This window comes from Cavia porcellus, unplaced genomic scaffold (assembly GCF_034190915.1).
Source record: "Cavia porcellus strain 051 isolate PalLab524CR breed Dunkin Hartley unplaced genomic scaffold, mCavPor4.1 scaffold_11, whole genome shotgun sequence".
Lineage (NCBI taxonomy): Eukaryota > Metazoa > Chordata > Mammalia > Rodentia > Caviidae > Cavia > Cavia porcellus.
In genome coordinates, this window is record NW_026947494.1 from 49,336,262 (window position 1) to 49,360,413 (window position 24,152).

At 34.1% G+C, this 24,152-nt stretch overlaps 1 protein-coding gene across 4 annotated transcripts in view; it reads right to left on the reverse strand.

Annotated features, from left to right (window-relative positions):
* The window catches only part of Ercc8 (ERCC excision repair 8, CSA ubiquitin ligase complex subunit), a 54,061-nt gene that overhangs the window by 13,240 nt on the left and 16,669 nt on the right, over positions 1–24,152 (reverse strand). For 3 of the 4 annotated variants that reach the window (XM_003462714.5, XM_013144469.3, XM_063258211.1), the window contains 6 exons: positions 11,207–11,288; positions 10,129–10,197; positions 8,827–8,893; positions 5,830–5,930; positions 4,304–4,428; positions 679–876 (listed from right to left, as the gene is read on the reverse strand). In XM_003462714.5, the coding sequence (XP_003462762.1) occupies positions 679–876; positions 4,304–4,428; positions 5,830–5,930; positions 8,827–8,893; positions 10,129–10,197; positions 11,207–11,288 (642 nt within the window). The remainder of the gene's footprint in view (positions 1–678; positions 877–4,303; positions 4,429–5,829; positions 5,931–8,826; positions 8,894–10,128; positions 10,198–11,206; positions 11,289–24,152) is intronic. The other variant, XM_063258213.1, reaches the window with a different exon arrangement.

The window sequence follows — 24,152 nt, forward strand, 5'->3', positions numbered from 1 at the left end:
ATCATGTACTACAAACATGTATAAAATAATATACACTTACATATATACAGGTATACACACAAATACACATAGCCGCATAGCAGAAGGGAAGGGGTTAAGAATTGTCATAGATATAATTCCCCATGATGAATATAACCATTATATACTATAAACATGTACCAATAAAAAATAAGAAGTTATTACAAAAATATTCATTCCATTGGTAATACGAGATGGTTCAGAATAGTAAAGAAACAACAGCCATAGCAACTTGTGAGTTGCATTAATTCAGTGTCATACTTTTGTCAGCCACTGGCAGAAAAAAGGGAAAAAATTTCAGATACACATACACATAGAGCAAGATACACTACATTGAGAATAAAAACTGATACTTGATTTTTTTTTTACTCAAAAGACTGCAATAAATATTTCATTTCATCAGTGATTTTCAATGGCTAAATGGAGCCCATACACAAAAGACAGAAAATTTATTTCACAAAAGACAGAAAATTATCTTGAGACATGCATACATCCTATGCTATCTAAAATCAAGGCTTTAGCATTGTTTATTAAATAAACTCCAGTGAAATGTGCATTAAAAATATAACTCTTCAGAATGAAATCGTAACTTACTCTTTTACAACCAATCTGGCAAGCTAGCTACCTAACCACTTTAACTCCCTTAAGTATCATTCTTACCTGGAAATCAGACTGAAAAACACAGCAGTCAACACTTCTATAATGTCCCTTAAGCATAGTTATCTGTTCTCCTGAGTAAACTGTATAAACAGCAATGGTGCTACCATATGGCACAAAAACAAATTCTGAACTGCAGCCACAGGAAACAGTGAATTTCAATCCTTTTTTACTGTTGTTACAAACTTTTCCATAATTTACCTATGGGATAAAACCATAGTTACTCATTTCTTAAATCTAAATGAAAAAGACCAAGACTGAAAGAAATCATTCAAATATTACTCTTCTATAGAAAGGGCATTAAATTTAAATGAAATGTTCAATATTTGAACAGAAACAAGGTCCAAAGATAGGAATATACATTTCACAGAGAAAATACAAACAGTGGACAAAACACAAGAACAGATGTTCATATGTCAATCTTAAATAAAAATGTAAATTAAAGCAATCTTAATAAGTTTAGACTGTTTGGCAAAAAAAAAAAAAATGTCCTTTAGAGGTGCTGGGAATTGAAGCTACGTTAAGTGTTCTATCATTGAACTACATTCTCAGTTCCTGGTTTGACAAAGTTTTAGGAGACATAAGACATTAAATACAGGCACAAGTGAGGCAACAATGTGTGTAGTATTATATTTTAGTCCTTTCTCCTAAAAAGGGTAAACAGTTTATTATATAACAAAATGCAGGTATTCTCTTGGGGGACTGAGTATATTGTAAAAAACCTCTTACTCTTTGAATTAAAAATTTAATTGTTATAAAAACAAAAATTTTCAATCTTAACCATTTTTAGGAGTACAGTTCAGTAGCATTAGGTTCATTATACTGTTGAGTAATCATTACCACTGTCTATCTTTAGAACTGTTTTAATCTTGCAAAACTATGCATTGAACAACACAGGTATTATTATCCCTTGATGGAGTAATTGTTCATGAAGCTAATCTTCAGGATAGAACTGAACAGCATAAAGTCATATGCCCAGAGGAATTATCTAAAATGGGAAACAACTGAGAATGGATCTGAATTCCTAACATTAACTTTTTTGTTTTGCAGAAATCATGTTATGAAAACTGTGGAGGAAGTAAGGATAAAGGCTAAGTAATAAAAAAGCACAGAACATTGAGTGTGTACTATAATTTCAAATTTATGTAAACAATTATGTAATATTAAACATTAAAATTCGGCTCTTGTACATAACAAGGGTAGTCTACAAGCTCAGTGATGAGCATTGCCAGAGCAGTTAGACAAGCAGACTTTCAAGCCCCATCCCAATATTACTGAAGAATAACTTTTGTTTTTAAAAAATTCCCGGCAACCTGTATGTGGAGACTGAGAAGTTTAGAATTAAAGAAATGGACATGTTTACTTCTTGCTCATAATTAAAACCAGTAATTAATCAATATTAATGGATAATATTCCCAACTTAGAAATGACATCACAAAACATCTAAAAATTGCCCCAAATCCTCAGTTACTACAGGAGAACTGAAATTTGGTAGTACTACAATGTTTATAATTCTGACAATTCTAAGAAAACTTAAAAGATAGCATGCATCCTTTTAGAGAAACCCTTTCCAGGCACTTCCCCAGCCTTCACTCTAAGGAAGTGCCTTTTATAGGTAGTTTTTAGACTACCAGTCATCTTTGCATGATTGACTTTTAGTTGATTTAGCTGGTTGAAAAATGTATTCTCCATTGTAAATACACTATTACAGATATGGACTCATTGCCAAAAATCCCTAGGGTATTTTCCCTTTAAGGTATGCTTTCCCTTTAAGAAAAAAAAATCCTGTTAACAATTTACTATTTATATTATTTATATTTATCATTAAGCCTTGAAACATGCCAGGCTGCTTTTTCACTCAGCGTAAAGTGGTTTTCCGTGTGACCCAGAGGAAAGCTTAAGCCCTTACACAGAGCTGCACAGGGCCTCTGGCTCAGCAGCCTGCTCTTTCCGTGCCTTTCATCCTGTCACTCTCTACATCCCAACGCAAGGGCCTCCCACTGCTACTTGGGCGTCCCATGCATGGTACCACTTCGGGGTACTTTCCCCTTCCTCTATGGAGATGCCCCACCAATAATTGATGGGTCATTCCCTCATTTTTTTTTTTTAGGACAATGTCACTTTCTCAGCGAGGCTTACCCTAAGCATCCCATGAAATACCGCAGCTCCAACTTCCCAGTGTTTTCTATGCTTTTGTTGCTTTGCTTATCTTCACAGTGCTCATCCTATCTGACATAATGTATCCATCTACCCATCTGCGGATTAATTGATGTTTTTCATCCTCTCCTTAGAAGAGAGGATTGCTGAGGATAAGCTTTTTCTGTGTTTTGTCCAGGGCTATGGGCCTGGAAAATAAGTAAGTGCTCAATATATATTTACTTTAAAAAATGAGGGGGATGGACAATAGGACCCCTCAGGGACCTCATACAATAAAATGAATGAAATACTCTTAAGTTGTCAACCACAGTGCCTGAGTGTGTAATCTGAGATATAATGGAGAGTGGTCTCAAAATGATGAGAATGGGGTGGGGCTGAGGGCACAGCTCAGTGGTGGAGCATTTGTTTAAGAGGTGTGAGTCCACGGATTGCATCCCTAACAGAGAAAAGAGTATGCAGGCTTATAAAACTCTGTAATAACAAGAACATAAACAATATCCTGTTAGTATTAATAATCAAGATGAGATCCAGGATATTTTAAAGAGTTATTAATGAGAAAGGATGAATAGACGAGGGAATATGATCAATAGTAATACCTACATACATGCTTTAAGGAGGTCTGGGTAGAATCAGTGCTATGGTAAACATGGAAACTAGAGTCAAACTCTGTTGCTTTCTAGTTCTGTAAATGTAGGCAAGCTACATAAGCATTTTATGTCTCATTTTCCTCCTGTGTAAAATGAGAATTATAACAGAAACTACCATCATAGTATTGATGTGATGATTATGTAAGACAATACATGCTCTAGCACATATATTACATGCTAATTATTATCAGTATTGTATCTGCACGTAAACTGTCAATAAATAGTAGCTGCTATCATCAAATCATAATCTTTTGTTAGCTTATTCAGAAAGTTACTGAACCACAGGTATACCTGGGAGCACTAGAAGTGACTAGAAATTATCTGTCACTGGGGGAATCTAGCACTTTAGGCTTTGAGGTGTAACTCAGTGATACAGTTTTTGCTTAGAATGTTTGAGGTCCTAGGTTCATTCCCCAGCATTCCAAATAAATAAAAACAAAAGCTAGCACTTTCAAGACATATTTACTCCAGTATTCAATAAAGTGCTATATTTTGCTAGTATAATTGGTTTTGTTTATGTCATTTATACTATAGAATTAAACTCTTTGTAACTTATTTATAACAGTAGTTCTTAATATTTTGTTCTTTCCCCAAATACCTGAGCTTTATGTAATACTACCATTAGGATCGTGCCACAGTAAAGTGATTCATTATTAAGGGTAAAGAATGTGGAAGGGGTGGCTTGTTCAGACATAGTGAGAAAACAGGTATTTTCAAGAAAATAGCTATGATTTAAAAGCAATAAATGGAGTTAAATCATACACAAACGTATTACAGATCCATTTTTTATTGTATACCCAAAAAAGTACTTAAAAATCTCTTACTAGTGTATTTTCCCCATTGGAACTATTCCAGAGTCTCATCCGATTATCTGTACCAATAGTTAGGAGGTGAAGCCCATCACTTGTAAAACATAAACCGTTCACTTTCCCATTATGAGCAGTGCTTGCTGCAAAGAAAAATACAGTTTAGTTTATCTTTTCCTATATTCAGCAATTATTTAATACTTAATGATATCTTAATTTAAATATATTAAAGGGAACTTGGTAAGTTATGTAAAGCTATAAATTGGTTTTATTTTAAATTAACCAAACTTTCAGATTATTTGAATTTGAGAAATTATATAAATAAGAATCATAAAAATAAAGGAAAACCAACTGGAAAAATTCTTGTCAAATAAATTTTCCAGCAAATACGCTGTACTGTCAAATGCAAGTAAGTGCATAATACTAACACTATAAATTAAACACCTTTCATCTCTTTTACATTACTTTCATTTCTATATAAGCCATTAAAACCAATAGTATTATTTTAATAATTTTAGCAGAAAAAGGATAACAGTTTCAGCCTCCATCAAAATTTATATCCCTTTCAAAATGAGCTTGAAAAAGCACAATTTCTAATAGCCTGATTAATTTAAAAAGAATATAAAAAATGATCATGTTTTATGTAGCTAATCCTAATATATTTCTAGTCCACAATTAAGCCTAAGTGAAATTTTCTACTCAGGAATTAAATTCTATTATAAAATGCAATTCAGGCATAATGTTACAGGGATTGCAGACGACACATGAATTGCCATTTTTATGTTGGCACACTGGCTATATTATTAACAAATTCTGCAATTTATTGGGGCTTCCAAAATGGCCTTGAATTTGGATGGTTGACCTCATTGGGAGAAAAAAAAAATCAGTAAGCCGGTTAATCCGGAAAAGTTTCTATTTGAAAATGTGGAGGCAGAAGAAAACTGTCATACTTGCTTTTTTTTAAAGTACGTTTGCAACATATAATGATTACGTTCATTATACATAACGTATCATACACTTTCTACATCGCCTTCACCCTCCCTTTCTCCTTCTTCCATCTGCTACTTGTATCTTGGAGAAACACATCAGAATTTAACTTAAGCACCCTTTCTAGGGATACATGGTGTATGCTTGTTATGGTTCAAATCTAAAACATTCTCCACAAGTCTCATGTTCAGAGGTGGAATGTGGCTGGAAAGGGCACATCACTGGGGTGTGACTTGAGAGGGCATGTTCTCATCTAGGGGTTCTTTCCTTGTCACTGTGCTTCCTGGCTTCTATGTGGTGAACAGCTTTCTGCCATGTCATTTCTGCACTGTAGCTGCCTAGTTATGAACTGGAGCCACTGAAAATGTGAGCAAAATAAACTTCTCCTGCTTTTAGTGGTGCGGGTCAATTATTTTGTCTCAGTTACTAAAACATGTCTTCAAAGGTTCCTAATGTTTATAATTTGTCAGTATATATGTATTGTTTAGCTTCAATTAAAAAACCTCAACATAAAAATATTATCATTGTCATTGTTAGGATTTATATAATCTAATCACCTGATTCAGCAGCTTGTGACTTTTCTCCATTATGTTGATCAAGAGTAATCAAACATCCTGATGCTCTCCTCACATCCCATAATTTTACTCTACTGTCAGCACTGAGAGGAAATAAATGTTACAGTGACCATATGTCGCTTAGAGTAGCAACTGTTCCCCACACCCACTCTACCAGCATTGCAGCTCAGAGTTTACATTTCATTAGCACCAATGTAGTTTTACAGTGAGGTTGTTGTTCTTTTGCCTTTTCAGCAAATATTCAACACTCAAAAATCACATAAAAATGTAAAAAAACAGCAGAGATAGATAACCCTCTCTTTTTAAGATCATAAGGACAAACTTGTATTACTCTTTATGTTGTTTTTATTTAGATTAGCATCTATCCCACCAAGGTTCTAGCAAGTTTGTTATTTTATCATTTCTATTGTTATTTCTCAAATGCTGCCTACACAGTCAGTTAACTAATTTCACATTAAGAATATTTTTGGTTGGGTATATACCTCAGTGGCAAAGTACCTACTTATTATACACAAGGCCCAGAGATCAGTCATCAGCACTGCCAAATTAAAACAAAAATATTTGGCATGACCTTGGTATTTTAACTTTTTATATAAAAATCCAAGAAAGGTACAATATATTTGGAACACAATATATTTTAATTTTGTTCCTTGTGCTCAAGCCATTGTCTGCCAGTTAAATGAGAACTATATTTGATGTTTCTTAGAAATTATACAATGATGTCAATTTTCTTTTAAGTAAAAAGAAATATATCCATGATCACACATCAATTTCTAAGCCACTCCTAAAGAAAGAAATATCCGGAGATTCTATGTGCTCCTAATCAATTCAAGTCATAGCACCATGTCTTTACAAAGACATGTACAATATTCACTCATCGGGTTTTTCATGCTAATATAACAAGACAGCATTATATTACTTTCTCTTTACACACACAGAGCTTATACATTGCTGTAATTGTGGTTCTTTTCACAGATCATGATCAAAGCCAGCAAATGGGAATAGTCAGCAGAAAGCTAGTATGTCCGTATGTCCCATTCTTAGTTTTCTTTGTTCTTGGCTAAGGAAAGGCTACAATGAGAGGAGTGAGAACTTAAGTCTCTTCTGAAACAGCTTAGATTTGCACATATCCAACTATTAGTACTGTTTACTGAGTTTAAGTTGGTCCTGATTCAAATTCCTTTAAGAATTTCAAAAACTGACTCTCAGCTCCCCTCTGATCTGGGGAAAAATAGTGAAGCACAAACTAGAATACAAACCCACCCAAGCATGGTCCCACAATGAGCACCTTGCTCCTCAGCTTCATATCTCTCTGGTCAACCTTCATGTTGCTATATGCTGGACCTTGATGTCAGAAATCATGAATTTCAACATCACAGTCTGAAAACTATTGACAGAAGCATTTGGGCAAATAACCTGTGAAGAGGACTGGCACCTTAAAAATAGTCTAGAGCTTTATTAAAACGCTTGTATCACAATAAGGGTTGAGATGCAGCTCAGTGGTAGAGTGCATTGTAAACATGTATGAGGCCCTGGATTCAGTCTCCAGCACACACACACACACACACACACACACACACACACACACACACACACAATTATACCATAATCTTGGGTTATCACTTCCTATTTCTAGTTTTACATTTTTTTTATTCTGACAAGCATAATGTGTCTTACGGAGTCTTTGATTCCTCCTATAGGCCTTTTTGTGATTTCTTTCTTTCCTTATAATCATGACTTCAATAATTTTCAGGTATAGGTATATACTTTCCCTTCTATATTGAAAATTGTTATATCTATGTAATCTAATATTTTGCTTTCTGTAGCACAACAGAGTTCAGGTTTACATATTAAATTGAGCACAAATACTCAACAATCCTAGGTGTTCCTAGCCAGTTCCCACTCTTACTCAAACTTGTTAATCCAGGTATTTACTAGCTTCCCTCAAAATTGCATCTTCACTTTCACAGACAGTATTGAGTCACAGACAGTATTAAAAAACAATTGAGGTCATTCAGATTGCATTTCTTGAACTTCTCTGTCAAACCAAAAACCTTACCAGTATCCAACCCCAGCCTTTTCTCCTTCTGTTTACTCTTGCGGTGCCACCCTGTGTCATCCCCAGTGTCAACCTTGTGTCTAGACCTAAATCCTCTCCCTTACTGCCTACTTAGTGGATGCTGCATCCGTCATTCCTTCTTCTTCTTCTTCTCATCTTCACCTATTTTTCTCTTCTGCTACTTTCCTCTCTTGAAATAAGTTATGTAATATGCTTCTCCCCAACAAACAGTCCCTCAAAATTTTGATACTTCTTTTTCTATATTACAACTACCAAAAATGTATTTTTTCAGGATGCCCTCTAATCATTGATTTCCCCTGAATAAACTGGTAGGTTCCCAAAGTTAGAATACCTCTGTGGACCTAGTACAAAGGTTGGCACAGGGTAGGCAGCCAGTAGATATCAATAAATTGAAATCAGTAATGGACAACTGATGGATATTTTCAATCGGACTCAAAATAACTCTGGGTTAAAGAAAATGAATAGAAAATAACTTTTTGAAAATTACCACAGTGGTGTACTATTATATTCAAAAAAAGAAATGACAAAATGATTTACTAGTAGTCCTAGTTGATTTGTATAGTCTCATGTTTTCCAGTGATCTAAAGGTGAAAACCTTTAAGATAGGTAGTTAGGTAGTTGGGATTTTTTTTTTTTTTTTTTTTTGAAGAAGAGATCGAACTCACAACCTCACACTTGGCAGGCAGGCACTTATGCCACTGAGCTAAATCCCTGACCCTGGGATTTTAATGTAAAGGAAGATTTCTTCGGGTGAAATGAATGAAAATCTAACACCATTTCTTTTTTTAGCAACTAATTAATCATTAAATATGATAAAATATGTACTATGTAATATAATCTCTTTAATTAGTTAGTTACTAGTTAGTGTTAACTTAAAAACCAAATAAGCTACATTTTACCTTGCAGTTGCCAAGATATAGTCATATCGTGGTGACCAGGAAACTGCCAATATTTCCTGTCTGTGACCTGCAAATACAACTGCGTGAAAATTCTCAATAAAACACTTTAAAAAAGGGGGGGGGGCAAAGTTCTAAAAACAACTGCTAATTCTGAATAAAGTGATTATATATGTTCATCATTATTTCATGTTTATAATACTTCATGTTCAAATGCCAATGTGAATTCTGTCAGGATATTTTTAACACAATATAAGAGGATTGGTTTTGATTGGAAAGGTCAAGGGAGTGCTTTTTGAAAAAATTTAGATATTAGTCTGGGTAAGCCAATCCATGTAACTCAAGTTTATTTATTTCTGTAATACAGACCCATTGGAATAATACATAAACAGTTTAAAGAAATTTAAATATTATCCAATTTCTCGTAAGGTTATAACAGAAAAGAATTATTGATTGCAGCATTTGTGTAATTTCTTTTTCTAAAAAGCACAGTGGCAATTTCATAGGAGAAATGATTTCAGTATCTTAATTCAGCTTTACCTAACTGAACTATTCAAATCAGGAATGTTCACCTGTGTAGGTTATATCAATAGAAATTCATAACAATATTAAAAGTAGTACCTTTCTCATTAAATTTTCTTGATAACTTATATTTCATAGAGATGAATGATAATGTATAGTCCTGAATTATATGCAACCTTTTTATTGTTCAGAATTAAATTATTTAATATAAGAGGTAGCAAAAACAACTCAAATTAACATATGTTTTCCAAACTATCTCAACAGTTTTTCTAAAATATTTATACCAAGCAAAAATTCACTTGAATATTAAAAATATCAGAACAATATTAGACAGTGTTCATGGGACAAATGTACTGGCATAAGTTTCTGTAGTAAGTTATTCCTTTAAATTTTGAGATAATACACGGTTCTGAGTTTGATCTTCTATTTTTCGTTTCCTTTGAGGTTCCCCTACAGCCACTGTTCATACAAATGTCTCCTCACTGATCCAATTTTGTAAGAATAATATACAGAAGAATCTTCCTTTCCATGTTGATTTTTCTTCTTGGCAACAGCAACTGAACTCACAACCTCATGCTTGCAAGACAGGCACCATGCCACTGAGCTATATGCCCACCCACCCCCCACTCCCTCCCCCCCCCTCCCGTCCCTGTTGATTTTTAACAACTTGTATAAAATATATCAGTCATGTCTCTTACAAAGAATTCATTGTTAGTAATGATTTTTTCTATTGACTAGTTTATTCAAAGTAACAGTTCTTTTAAATTAAAAAAAAAAAAATACCCTGCAGAATATGAGAACACGATCCAGACTTTAAATCACACAGTTGTACCTTGGGTCCTCTGGTACCGACTATAAAAACAAACAGAAAAAGATTGAATATAATTTTACAATAAGTCCTCAGCAAAAGGAAACAATACATCACCTAGAAATCATAACATTTCATAGCATGCATTCAGAAATAGAAAAGTATATGACAAAAATATACTTCAAATAATTTTTAATGCTTATAATTAGAAAAATTATTTTAATTCTAACTGCACTTCAGTAGTAAGAGACCTCTACTGCTACATTATTTTTTATTTAAACTAGTTAGAGATTTGCAAGATGTTACAAAGCCAGTAGAGAGAGGCCTTACACCTCTCCCCTAGGATTCCCTCATGATCATGTCAGGTAACGGAACTAGGATATCAAAACCAGAGAATTTATATGGGAAGTTAAATGTCCTATATATCTATGTCATTTTACCACATCAAATCATTTAATTTTAATACTTTAGTTTTCCAAGTTAATGATATATTTCCAGTTTTAAGTTCAGTAATAAATTCAGAAAAACATTGGACAAGACTGAATGGACTTCAAAGACAAGTTAGTGACTTAATTCTTAACAGATAAAGCAGCTGCCTGATATTGAGGGGTGAAGAAATTCACACACAGTCACAAAAACAATGCAATCACAGTGACCAGACACTTGATAGTAGAAATATACTGTTTTTTCCTCCTATGAAAATATTTTTGTTGCAAATAATTTTATGTAAGTGGCTGTTTCATTTCAATCATAGTCTTAGAAATAACTTCCTTGTTTTACTGCATCAAATAGGAAAAGTTGCCAAATTTTGTTATGAGAAAAGTATGGAAATTTAGTGATTTAAAAGTAAATCTGTTCCTTAGGGAACAGAAGTTTTTTTCATCTTTTAATTTTAACCATTAGCATAACACCTAACTTGCAAACATCTATTAAGCTGAATGTTAATAATGAATGATATTTATATTTAAAAAATTCTGATCATCTCAGGTAAATAGATATGAAAAAAGAGAAAGCTTTTGATATGTTAAAAGATGTAGGAATACACGTACAAACCTGCTACCAAACAGTGCTTGGTGGCAACTGGAGACATGTGATGACTATAAACAGTTTCCTCAAAATTAAATACATCTGCAGTCTGAGAATCAAAAACATTTAAAGTGTTAAGTTCTAATGAAAAAAGCAAAGCAATAAAGTTTTTTCCCACATTTTTAGCAATTTCATAATCGAATGCTAGCAGTTTATTTGACTTAAACATAATACATCCTAGAAATTAAGAAAAGACAACTACCTGGCTCACTTGTCTTCGCTCTACTTCACACTAAGGAATTTCAGCACCAACATGGGTGATGTAGCCAGCAATCTGCCTGCTGCTCGGTTCCCCACAGCCTCAGCTACAGTGCGTAGGACAGTGTGTCCTCACCTAGAACTGTTCCTAGCTTTGAAATCAAGCATTTCAGTTATCTATGACAACCACAGTCTTACCACTTTGACTTCTCTCCCTAATTACTCTCAAGGCAATGGAATAAGCCACAAAACCCCCATCAGTTCCTTCTGTCCACATCTCCTCTCCAGCCTGAGTTCCAACTTCAACAGGCCAGTATCTTTCTTTACTATCATCTTTCCATTTGTCAAGGAAGACTTTGACCCTGAATGACTCTACAAATGTCTGCCTTTTCTGCAGCTGTTTCCAGGTTGATCTACATAGCGGTGGCAAACATTTTGCATAAAGGGTAAAACAGTATAAATGTTAGGTGTTGAGGACCAAATATTTATTTTTGGTGTTGGCCATCAAGGAAACGATAGACAACTAGTGAACACATTTGTGTTCCAATAAGTTTATTTTTAAAAAAAGATATTATTAAGGCTTGTCCACATGAAATACTTGCCCAAAGCCTTTTCTATGCAGATGGAGCAAATCTTACAGTTTGCCGACTGGTGTTACTATAAAAGACCATTCATCTCAGCTGGGCTTTCAGGAATGATTACTAGTCCTACTTTCTGCTCATTTAGAAGTATAGTATTCTCTGCGGTTTCCTGCAGCTATTTCAAATTTTCTCCATTCTCCACAAATATCCTTATTCAGGTATGTGATATGCTATTTTAGTTCAAAGAAAAATTACGGGCGACTCATTAGAATTCTTATTGTTAGAAACAAAACCACAAAAACTTTGGCTTCTACTATGTGTTATTCCCCTTCACTCCTGTTACAGGCAGAAAAAAATGATCCCTCCCCATTTCAAAAGTTAATCCCCTTCTACACTGTCAGAAATCTCAGATTAACTTTTGGGTAGCCGTAACGTTTCTCTTGCCTCAGTTCCAAGTTCACATCTCTTTCATCTTAACAGCACCCACATCCTCAAGATAAACGAATCAGAAGAACTTTCACTCTACACTTGCCTTCATCTTTTCTTCTGTTCAAATTCACATTTTGGCTATTTTTAGTCCTAATATACCATGTGATTGAAAACAATTTTACCTTACGTATTGACACATCTCATTATTGCGATAATCTCATCATTTTATCTATCATAATTTGCCAGTAACATGCAACACAGCTGGCTACTTCATTGCTCTTAATTTCTTTAACTGGTTTCAAATACTCATAAGCTCTCCATTTTCTTCTTATCTTTGGCTCCTCCTTATCATGGTTTTTTTTTTTTTTTTTTGAGGGGGGGTTGTTTGTTTTGCTTTTGTGGGTTTTATTTTTTTCTTTTTTGTCCTCTTTAACTTGGTATTCCTCAAGATTTTGTTGTATAAACTTTTCAGTTACCTCCTGCATGCTAGTGTTTCTAGTATACTGTCACAAAGGAGAAAAATAGGGATAACTACATGGGGAAGCTTTCAATATTTTACCTCCAGAAATAATATGTTCTTTATTGAATTAAGGAGTTCTTTATTTTCTATACACTTATTAAGAATTTTTTTAAAAACTTTTTATACTTTCATTAGTATCACTATTTAGCCTATGACTCTCAAGACAGCTAGTTAACTACACTATTTTTTAAAAACTCTACACAGCTATTGTTGAATATTTATGCTAATTTTAGTAGAGGTAAAATTATACTTAGTAGATATTTAGTGTAGGTCAATAGTAGATTTATATTTGGTTTGTTCTAATGTTCATATTGTAATTATCATGTCTTTTCTATAGGTAAGGGTGGTACATTACTATCTTTAAAGTTTTTCAATATTCAGTCTTTAATTGGTACTATAATTGGTTCTGATTTTATTACTATAGTCAAGGTGTCACAGCTATAGCTATTAACTGGGTGTCTTGGGGTGCCAATATCTGGACTACCTTGTAGTGATTAAAAATATGGTGGCCCATTCCTGGTACTAGAAGAGATACACTGCAACTTCCCATCCCAGGTAAATGGAGGTAGCTGGATCCTGGTAGAGAGACAAAGGCCTATTAGCCACACCCAGAAAACAACACTGAAATCAAGAAAGAAATAAGACAGTTTCTAGAACTAAATGACAATTTATGTACAACATACCAGAACTTATGTAACACAATGAAAATAGTCCAAACAATTGCAGAAGTCTCTGTACTAGAGACAATGCTTTCCATTACAACAACCCGAAAAGCTCAAAACAAAATGAGAAAAAAAAAAAAATAGAAACATAAGAAGACAAAGCAATAAAATGCCTCTTAAAAATCCCAAAGTCCCCAAAGCTGATCAATGGGGCACTAAAGAGATGAAGCAAAAAGTCACACACCTAAATTATTTGAATTGATACCAGGACAGAGTACAGAACAAATTACAAAGGTATTTGGCAAGTTCAGAGAAGATACAGTAAGTACCCATCTTATGAATGAGAGAACCTTCATAAGTTGGATTCATTTGTAAGTTCAACAAAGTGAGTCTGACACTTTGGACACAAATATACAATGTGAAGCATTAAGAAAATCAAACACACACATACAAATGCTGAAAATAAACTATTTTTCTTTTACATTAAGAGCACAGCAGCACAACTGTGACAATGTCTGATACACATGAGCTACTTCTGCAATTTTTTGGCATTTATGAATGCTTGTAATGTGAGGTCTGTGCATGTCTATGAATGTTCACAACTAGAATGTGCCTAAGTCAAGGACTTACTGTATAAGTAGATATTGAGCCAAATAAACAAAATGATCAAAGAGTCTACAAAAGACACAAATAAAAAGCTAGCAGAGCTAAACTGAACATGAATGACCAACATTGAAAAGAATTAGATTCCATTAAAAGGTCCAAGCAGAAATTGAAGCAATCACAGAAGTGACAAATGTGAGGATGGAGTGTCAGAACTAAAGTTCAGGGTTTTTATTTCTGACTAATTAATAAGAGGCACATTAAAATCAACAAGAGGTCATCAAAAATGGATCCAATAGCTCATATATGATGCAAAAAGACTAAGATTAACTGAAATTACTAAAAAATCAGAAGATAGCACAAACAACATAAAAACTTGTTTTGAAATAAGAGCAGAAAACTACAAATTAGAGGGAAAAATTTACAATACAGAAAAAGTAAGGCATATAGAATCCCATCTGCCAACAACAGAAAGAAACCTCTCTAACACATATTACAGTGCAAATTCCAGAAGTCCAATACAAAAACAAAACTTTAAAAGCATTTAGAGAGTAGCAAAAATCTCATATGTAGTGCTAACAACTTTAGAAGTAAGTAGATTTCTCAACATAAACCTTAAAAGTCAGGTGAGCTTGGAGTAAAGTGTATGAAGCCCTAAAAGGAAACAATTTCCAACTTGGGCTGATATAGCCTGCATAGGAATCTTTCAAAATTGATGGAAAAATAAGCTAAAGGCATGATAAAGAGCATCTATAGAAATTCATAACCAGTAAACCAGCATTTCAAAAAATTCTGACGGGCATCTAACGACGAAAAAGGTCTAGTACAATAAATATACCAGACAGAGTAAGTAGCTAAGTAGATGGGAAAGAAAGGGAATCAGAAACAGGGTAGTAAGGCAATGATGGCAACAAGTCAATACCTATCAAGGTGAATGGCCTCAATTCCCCAATTAACAAACACAAACTGGCAGCATGGGTATATATTATTTCTTGGAGATAAAATCCAAAAATATGCTGCATTAAAAAAAAAACAACCACATTTAACCCAAAAATAAACTCAAACTAAAAGTCAAAGAGTGGAACCCAAGAGAAACCCAAGAGAAAGCAAGCATAGCTACATATATTCAAGTCAAAACTAAACAAAAAAGGCAAAGGTCACTACATATTAGTGAAGGGAACAATCCAACAGGAAGAGATAACAATTAACATACATACACCAAACAATGGCTTCCCAATTTTATAAAACAAGTACTACTAGACATGAAAGGCCAGGGTAAACAAATACAACTATAGTATGGGAATTTAAATAGATAGATAAAAAATTGACAAAGAAATATCAGAGTTAAACAAAACCACCAAATAAATGGACTTAATAAATATCTACAGAGCATTCTACCCAACAAGAATAGAATATACATTATTTTCAGCAGTATATGTATCTTCTCCAAAATACACCACATAGTAGAAAATAAAATATGCTTAAATAAATGTAAAAGAATTGAAATTACTCCACACATATTACCAGATCATACTGCAATGAAATTAGAAATCAATACAAATAGAAAACACAGAAATTATGGAAACTACACAATCATTTAAATAAATTCTCTTAAATAAACAATTGCTTACAGAGAAGACAGCTTTTAGAACTAAATGACAATTCATGTACAACACACATAAATTATGGGACACAATGAAGCATTCCTAACAGCAAAGTTTATAGCTATGAATGCCCACATACAAAAACAGAGAAAGCACATATCAACAATGTAATGATGTACCTCAAGGTCCTAAAAAAAAAGAACAATCTAAATGAAAAGCTACTACAAGGAAGTTATAAGGATCAGAGCAAAAATCAATAAAAGTGAAATTAAAATACTTACAAAGAATTAATGAATTGAAGATTTGGTTCTTTGAAAGAATAAAAACAACAGAAAAACCCTTAAAAATCTAACAAAAAAAAAGGAGAAAAAAGACCCAAATCAATGTAATCACAAATGAAAAAGTCAAGTTTGCCAAAATAAAAAGAACATTAACAACTGTTTAATAAACATGTACACCAATAAATTAGAGAATACAGAAGAAATGGATAGATTCATAGATACACATGAATTACCAAATCTGAGAAGATTTAAAAACAATGAACAATCCAGTAATAGGCAATGAAATTAGAATAACAATGAAGAAATCTACCAGATCTAGATATATTCACTGCTGAATTCTAGAAAAACATCAAGGAAGATCCAACACTGATGGGGCATAAAGCTCTTTAGTGAAACTGAAAGGGAAGGAGTACTCACAAAGTCATTGCTAGAAGCCAGCATTATCCTGATTCCAAAATCAAAAATGCAACTTAAAAAGAAACAAGAACTATACCGAACTCTTAAATGAATATTGATACAAAAAGCCTCAATAAGACAGACAGACATAATGCTCTGCATCATCAAAAATATCATATAAAGATCATGATCATGTAGGTACCCTCACCTATATTCTAATAAGATAGAAATCTCAGAAGAAAGGGACAGATTCCTAGCTACCTATCAATTACCAAAGTTGAATCAAGAAGATAAAAAAATTCTAAATAACCAATATCAGTCAAACAGATGAAGAAGTAGTTTAAAAAACTACCAACAAAGAGAAGCCCAGGTCCTGATGGATTCATTGCTGAATTCTACAAGAACTTTAGAGATGATACAATGCCACTACCCCTCAAACTCTTTAATGAAACTGAAAGGTGAGCAATACTTCCAAACATATTCCTGGAAGTAAGCATTATCCTGATATCTAAAACAATAAAGGATCAAACCCAAAAAGAGAACTATGCGCCAGTTTCCTTAATGAACATAAATGCAAAAACCCTCAATAAGATCCTGGCAAACAGAATGCAGCAAGTCATCAAGAAGATTATACAGCACAACCAAATAGGATTTATCCCAGGAATATAGGGATGGTTTAACACATGCAAATCCATAAGTGTAATAAATCACATAAACACAACCAAGGACAAAATCCATATGATCCTCTCAAAAGATGCAGAAAATGCATTTGACAAGTTCAATAGGCCTAGATAATAAAAACCCCACAGAAAATGGGATTAAAACATCATCTCAATATGATAAAAGCCATCTATGATAAATCAACAGCCAGCATTATATTAAATAGCCAAAAACTGAAAGCTTTCACTGTAAAATTAGGAACAAGAACATTCCTGTTAAACACAGTTGTGAAAACATTCGCCAGAACAATTAAACAAGAAAAAGAAATAAAAGGAATAACAATAGGAAAGACAAAAAAATTGCCACTATTGGCTAGTGATATGATACTCTACATAGAAGGCCCCTAAACTATCACCAAAAGACCCTAGAATTAATACCAAATTCAGCAGTGTAGTAGGACAGAAACCCAATACTTAAAAATCAGTGACATTCCTCTACACAAATAAATGCACTGAAAGAGCAATTAGGGAAACTATCTTTCATAACAGCATCAATATAAATGAATTACCTAGGAATCATTGGTTTTTGGTTTTTTGTTTGTTTGTTTTGTTTCATTTTGGGGGGTGGTTTTTTTCCTTTTTTTTTTTTTTGTACCAAGGATTGAACACACCACCTTGCGCTTGCCAGGCAGGTGCTTATGCCACTGAGCTAAATTCCCAGCCCCAGGAACCATTCTTATCTTAGACAAAAATGCCAAACTCTTTCACTGAAAAAAGATAGTCTTTTCAATATATTGGAGCTGGGAAAAGTGATTTTCACAAATGCTGAAAATTGAACCTAGACCCGTATTTCTCACCAAGCACTAAACTAAAATTGAAGTGGATCAAAGACATAAATATAAAAACAGAAACACTTAACTTGCTGGAAAACAAAATAGGCAAAATTCTTGAGGTATAGGCAAAGACTTTATAAACTCACAGAATGGGAAAAAATTTTTTTACCAGCTACTCCTCAGATAAAGGCCTAACATCTAGAATAAAAAAGGAACTAAAAAACATCAACTTAAAGATCCCCCCAATTTAAAGATCCAATTCCAAAATAGGTATCTTTTTTTTTTTGTCTTTTTCGTTTTTATCGGTACCAGGGACCAAACTCATGACTGTCTGCTTGCAAGGCAGGCGCTTATGCTGCTGAGCTAAATCTCCAGCCTCTAAAATAGGTATCTTAAATGAACATTCTTCAGATGAAGAAGTACAAACAGAAAATATATCTATATTTTCATATATATGTGAAAAAATGCTCAACATCATTGAGAAATGCAAATTAAAATAACACTGAGATTCCAAAATTCACTCCAAAATAATCAACTATCAAGAAACCAACCAATAACAAATGATGGCAAGGCTGTGGGGAAACAGCAACCCTTCTCTGTTGCCTATGGGAGTGTAAACTGGTACAAACACAGTGGAAGTCATATGAAGATTCCTCAAAAAACTAAAACTGGAGTTTCCACCTGACCTTGCAGTTCCCCAAAGAGTGAAAAGCAGCGTACCACACTAATATATGCATATCCATGTTTGTAGCAGCACAATTTATTATAGCTAAACCTTGGAAACAGCACATATGCCTATTAAATGATAAACAGATAAAATGTGATATTGGCATACAATGGAATACTACTCTGCAATAAAGCATAAATCTGAGTCATTTGTAGGAAAATGAATACTTTTTGAGACTATAATCTCAAGTGAAGTTAAGCAGACACTCAAATTTAAATATTATATTGTTTCTCTTGTGTGAGGAACTCGAAGGTTAAATCAGGAGCATAATGGAGGAAAGTCATTGGGAAGTAGAAAGAACATGTAATGGGAAGAGGGAAGAGGAAGTGGGGAGAAGGAACGGAAGAAGGGAAAAAGGAAAAAAGAATAAAAGGGAAAATGGAAACAAAGCTTTTGTACATGGAAAGGGAAGAAGGGTTGAAGAGAGGAACAGTAAGGAAAAGAAGAATTAACATATGTAATGTACAGGTACAAATTCCCTACAATGCATGTGACTAATATGTACAACAAATAATGTACTAATATAAAGATTAAAAAGCAAAAGAAATAAGGTGGTATGTATAGGAAAGAAGTCAAATCATTATTATTTCCAATTGTCATGATCGTCAATACAGAAGATTCCCCAAAAATCTATCAAAAGATTCATAGAATTAATAACTGAATTTAGTAATGACTCAGGATACAAAATCAATAGTGTTTCTATATACTAATAAAGAATTCACTGAAGAAAAAATAATGGGAAAAAACCCATTTACAATAGCACCAAGAAAAATTAAGTACTTACGACCTCAGTAAAAAAGCTCCACAGTGAAAACTAAAGCATGCTAAAAAAGGAAACTAGAACACATTAGAAAGTGAAAAAATATCCCTTGTCTCTAAATAGTTAGAAGCAATATAGTCAAAGCTCCAAAACTGATACACAGATTTAACACAATCACGATTAAAATGTCAACAACATTCTTCACAGAACTAGAAAAAATAATTCTAAAGTTCATATGAAAGCAGATGAGATGGAGAAGAGCAAAAGCAATCTGGGGCAACAAAGGCAAACATGGAAGCATGACAATCGTCATATTACAGCAATACAAACAGCATGATATTGGCACAAAACGAGTCACGGGGACCAACGGGAGAGAACAGGATGAACAACCCCAAGCACATTCAGCTATTTGATTTTTGACAATGGGGCCAAAAACATACGAGAGGAAGGACAGCCTCGTGAATACATGGTGTTAGGGAAACTGGCCGTCCACATGCATAAGACTGAGTCTACACTCTTATCACATAGTAAGCAAAAATCAAAAAGGATCAAAGAACTGAAGGTTGAAACAAAAACAACCTCCTGGCAGATAAACTAGGCAAAAGTCTTGAAGTCATAAGAACAGAACCCCTGCTGTACAGGAAATAGGACTGAGAATCAATAAATAGGATTGTGTCAATTTCAAAAGCTTCTCTACAGCAAGAGAAACAACCAACAGAGTAAAAACACAACCCACAGAATGGGAAAGGAATTTTGCCAAGTATTCCTCAGGCAGAAGACTAGTATCTATGGTAGATAAAGAACTAAAAAAAAAAAAAAAAAAAAAAAAAATAGAATCACCAAAATCAAAGACCCAAATAAAAATGGGCACCTGAACTGAATACATGGATGAAGTACATATGGATAATAAATACATTTTAAAAAAGCTGAACACTGCTGACCATTAGAAAAATGCAAATTAAAACAACACCAAGAGTTCATCTAACCTCAGAAAGAATTGCCATTGTCAAAAAATAAAATAGTAACGAGTTCTGGCAAAGTTGTGGGAAAAAATGGACTTTTTTTTTTTTTCTTTTTTTTTGGGGGTATCAGGGCTTGAACTCATAACCTTGTACTTTTCGGGCAAACGCCTGAGCCACTGAGCTAAATCCTCAGCATGAACTCTTCTATATAGCTGGTTGGAATGTAAACTAGTACAACATGAAAATCAAGGTGGAGTTCCCTCAAACAAAACAAAACTACAAATCCTATTTGGTTCAGCTATTCTCCTTCTAGGTATCTTCCTGAAAGTGTTAAAAATATCATATTACAGTGATAATATGCATATCCATATAGTAGCACAACATGTGATGGCTAAATTTTGGAAGCAGCCCATACCATAGGCCCACCAACAGATAAACGGTAAAGAAAATGTGGTATTTACACAGAATGAAGTACTACTCTGCCACAATGAAAGATAAACTTGAGTGATTTGAAGGAAACTGATGAACCTTGAGACCATAATGCTTAACATAATAAATCAGATACACAAATTTAAATGGATTCTCTTATATAAGAAACAAGTTAAAAATAAAGAGCAAAATAAAAGACAAGAGAAAGTAGGGAGATAGATCTTGCTCAAATAGAAGGGGGATCAAGAGATGGAGGGAGAGGGAGGGAGGGGAGATAAAGGGATGAAGAAACAAATTAAGATGTGTTATGTACATGTAACAACGTGTACACATAACAATTTCACACCATGGATGCAAACATGATGTACTGTAAACATGTACTGGTAAAAAATACTTAAAAAATAAAGGAGTCTCAACAAAACAAAAAACAAGAAATTATTAATGGGTACTGACTTTCATTAAAAAGTTTTACATGTTTAGATGACCTATTACTCCTTCATTGTAGTAATATGATGAGTTGTGTTAACTGGCTGCTTAGATGTAAAAGCAACCTTATCTCCTAAAGTACCACTTAATTGTGATGCTGTTCCTATGTTACTAGATTCTGCTTATACGTAGTTTGTTTAGGATTTTAGCATCTCTAAGTCATAACAGCTTATAATCTTCCCTATATTCTTGAAAGTGTTGCACTCAAGGATATGCTGTCGTCAAAAAATGAGTGCAAGTGTTTTTTTTTCTCTTCTCTTGAAGTGTTTTGTACAGTATTGGCATTATCTATTTTTTAAATCTTTAGAATAATTTACTGATGATATCTTGGTTTGGAGATGTCAGTCTGTCTCCATCAGCAGTTTTTGATCAGAAATTCTATTAATGTTATCTCTCCCTATTGAGGAGTCAATCTATCTTTGGCAGGTAGGAGAGGGGCAGATCTTTTCAATTTGGGACTGAGCTGATATAAAGTTTATTTGGTACTTTTGCATAGGTCTGTCATAATTTTCTACTGCTGAGATAAGGACTTACTAAGAGCTCAGGAACTTGCAACAACGTATGTTTATTATAGACTGCTCTGTAGCCTCATTCATTCAGATTTCACTGGACTATAACCAAGGTGCTGACAAGGCTGCATTCTTTTCTGCACATTCCAGGAAAGAATCATTTCCTTGGCCTTTTCTAACTTGTAGAGGCTACCTATAATCTTTGGTTGGTGGTCTCTTCATTCATATTAATAACCCACATTTTACATTTCTGTCTATTCTTCCACATTCGCTAACCCTCCTCCTCTGCCTCCACTCTTTAGGACACTTGTCCTTAGACTCAGTCCACCAGGATAAATCAGGATCTCCATTCCTTGAGGTCAGATATTAACAAACTTAATTCCTCTCTAACGTGTAACCTAATATAATCAGAGTTCTGGGGATCAGGCCACAAGCATCTTGGGGTGGGTACTTCATTCTCCTACGGCAGTATTTATCTTCTCTTTGTACCAATTTTCAGGACACCCTCCCTCAGGTACCCTAACTAAGCACCTGGATTTTTATAGAGCCTCTTCTACTTAGCAAGTACTGTGTTTTGACTTGTCTCTCTAGTACCCTGTGACTGGGGAAATGGCTGTCCTTGAGCTGATTTCTGCTTTCTTAGTCAGTGATCTTTTGTAGCTTGAGTGGAAAATGCCTAACGGGGAAAACCACTTCTCAGTGTCAGGCTACTTCTCTGCATTTCTTTCTGTGCTCTTACTATTTCCTGACCCTCTCGAAAGCCTCACACTCTGGTTTGTCTCTCAGTCTTATGAAATTGATTAAAGTCTCACTTGCTTCTTTGGCAAATGGCAAAGAGGAAAGCATGTTTGGAAAGGTGAATTCAATTCTATGAGGTTTTCTTTTCTTTGGGGTCTGGCCTGTCAGGACCGAGCTTTCTGGGAGCTTTCCGAGTGGTTAGCTTTTCTAGTTTTTTTCTCAATGGGAATGCTGGTTCAATTGCAAGATTATAGTTAGAAACAGAAGTTTGTGATACTGATTTATTCTTAAAAATATATGCCCATTTGCAGTAATGAACAGTGAAGATAAATAATTAATTATACAAATAAACCTAAAATGATCTTTGGTATATTCTTTTTAGTATAGTAATGTCAAAAATGAGAATATCTTTTTAGGTGGAGTTATTATATTAGTTATTAATATATAGTTACTTAAATGATTAGTTATATTTAAAGTATTTAGCATTTCCATACAACATTGAATTTAGTAGCATAGAAAACAGTCATTTCCTTGGGCAAGAAACACTCTAGCAAACAGATGATAGTCAAGTATAAAAATAATGTAAAAGAATAATGGGTTGAATGTAGAAAACTGTGCCACAAAGTTAAAAGGTTGATTAAAATGAACTCTAGATGCTACAATCCCTGATTATATGATAGACCTAGAATGACCTTCATGGCATCATGTAGTCTGACACTTTAATTGTACACCTGAAGAGACCTTTGCTGATTAACTACTGACTTTATGTAGAGTTACATATCAAAGGAGCAGTAGAGTGGAACTAGAACTACAGTGTCCTGAATCTGGGATGGATGTACTTGTAAAAACAATGTGGACTTAGGAGGAGGGGAAAGGTGGGTAACGGCACCCGTCGGAGGCAATACAGCATAATCAAGATGTGACAAATGACGGATGATGGAATAGAGGGTAAAATCATGGAGAATTTAGAACTGAGGCTGAATGTGGACAGTGGGAATCAGGAAAGGGTATGGGTAGAGACAGGATAAATCCACTTTGTAGTAAGATTCATTCTAGGGAGAACTTACTGTGAAAACAGGAGGGAGGAAATCAAAATAAGGCAGGGAAACCAGTTAGAATTTTTCAGTAGCCTACATGCAAAAGAAAAGAGAGGTACGAGAGACTTTGAAGGAAGATTTGTCAAGCCTTCACAACTAAGTGGATGAGAAAAACATTCAGTTTGAAACAAGTCATGTTTGAAGGAATCACACTATTTTTAACAAGGAGATTCTGGAAACAGAGAAACATGAGAACAGAGCTCAGGGAAAACATTAGCACTAGGAAGTTCAGTTTAGCAACATATTATAGAAACTATTACACAATGTCTCTCTTTACTTTTTTTTTTAACTTTTTAGATCAATTGTAAGTCCAATGTTTTTCCTTAAATTGCCAGCCCAAAAATGTTTTTAATAATATAATACTTAGCGCTAGGCAGTGTTCTAGGTACTTTACATATTTCAGCTCCTTAACCCACAGCTCTTTAGGGAGATCCACTAT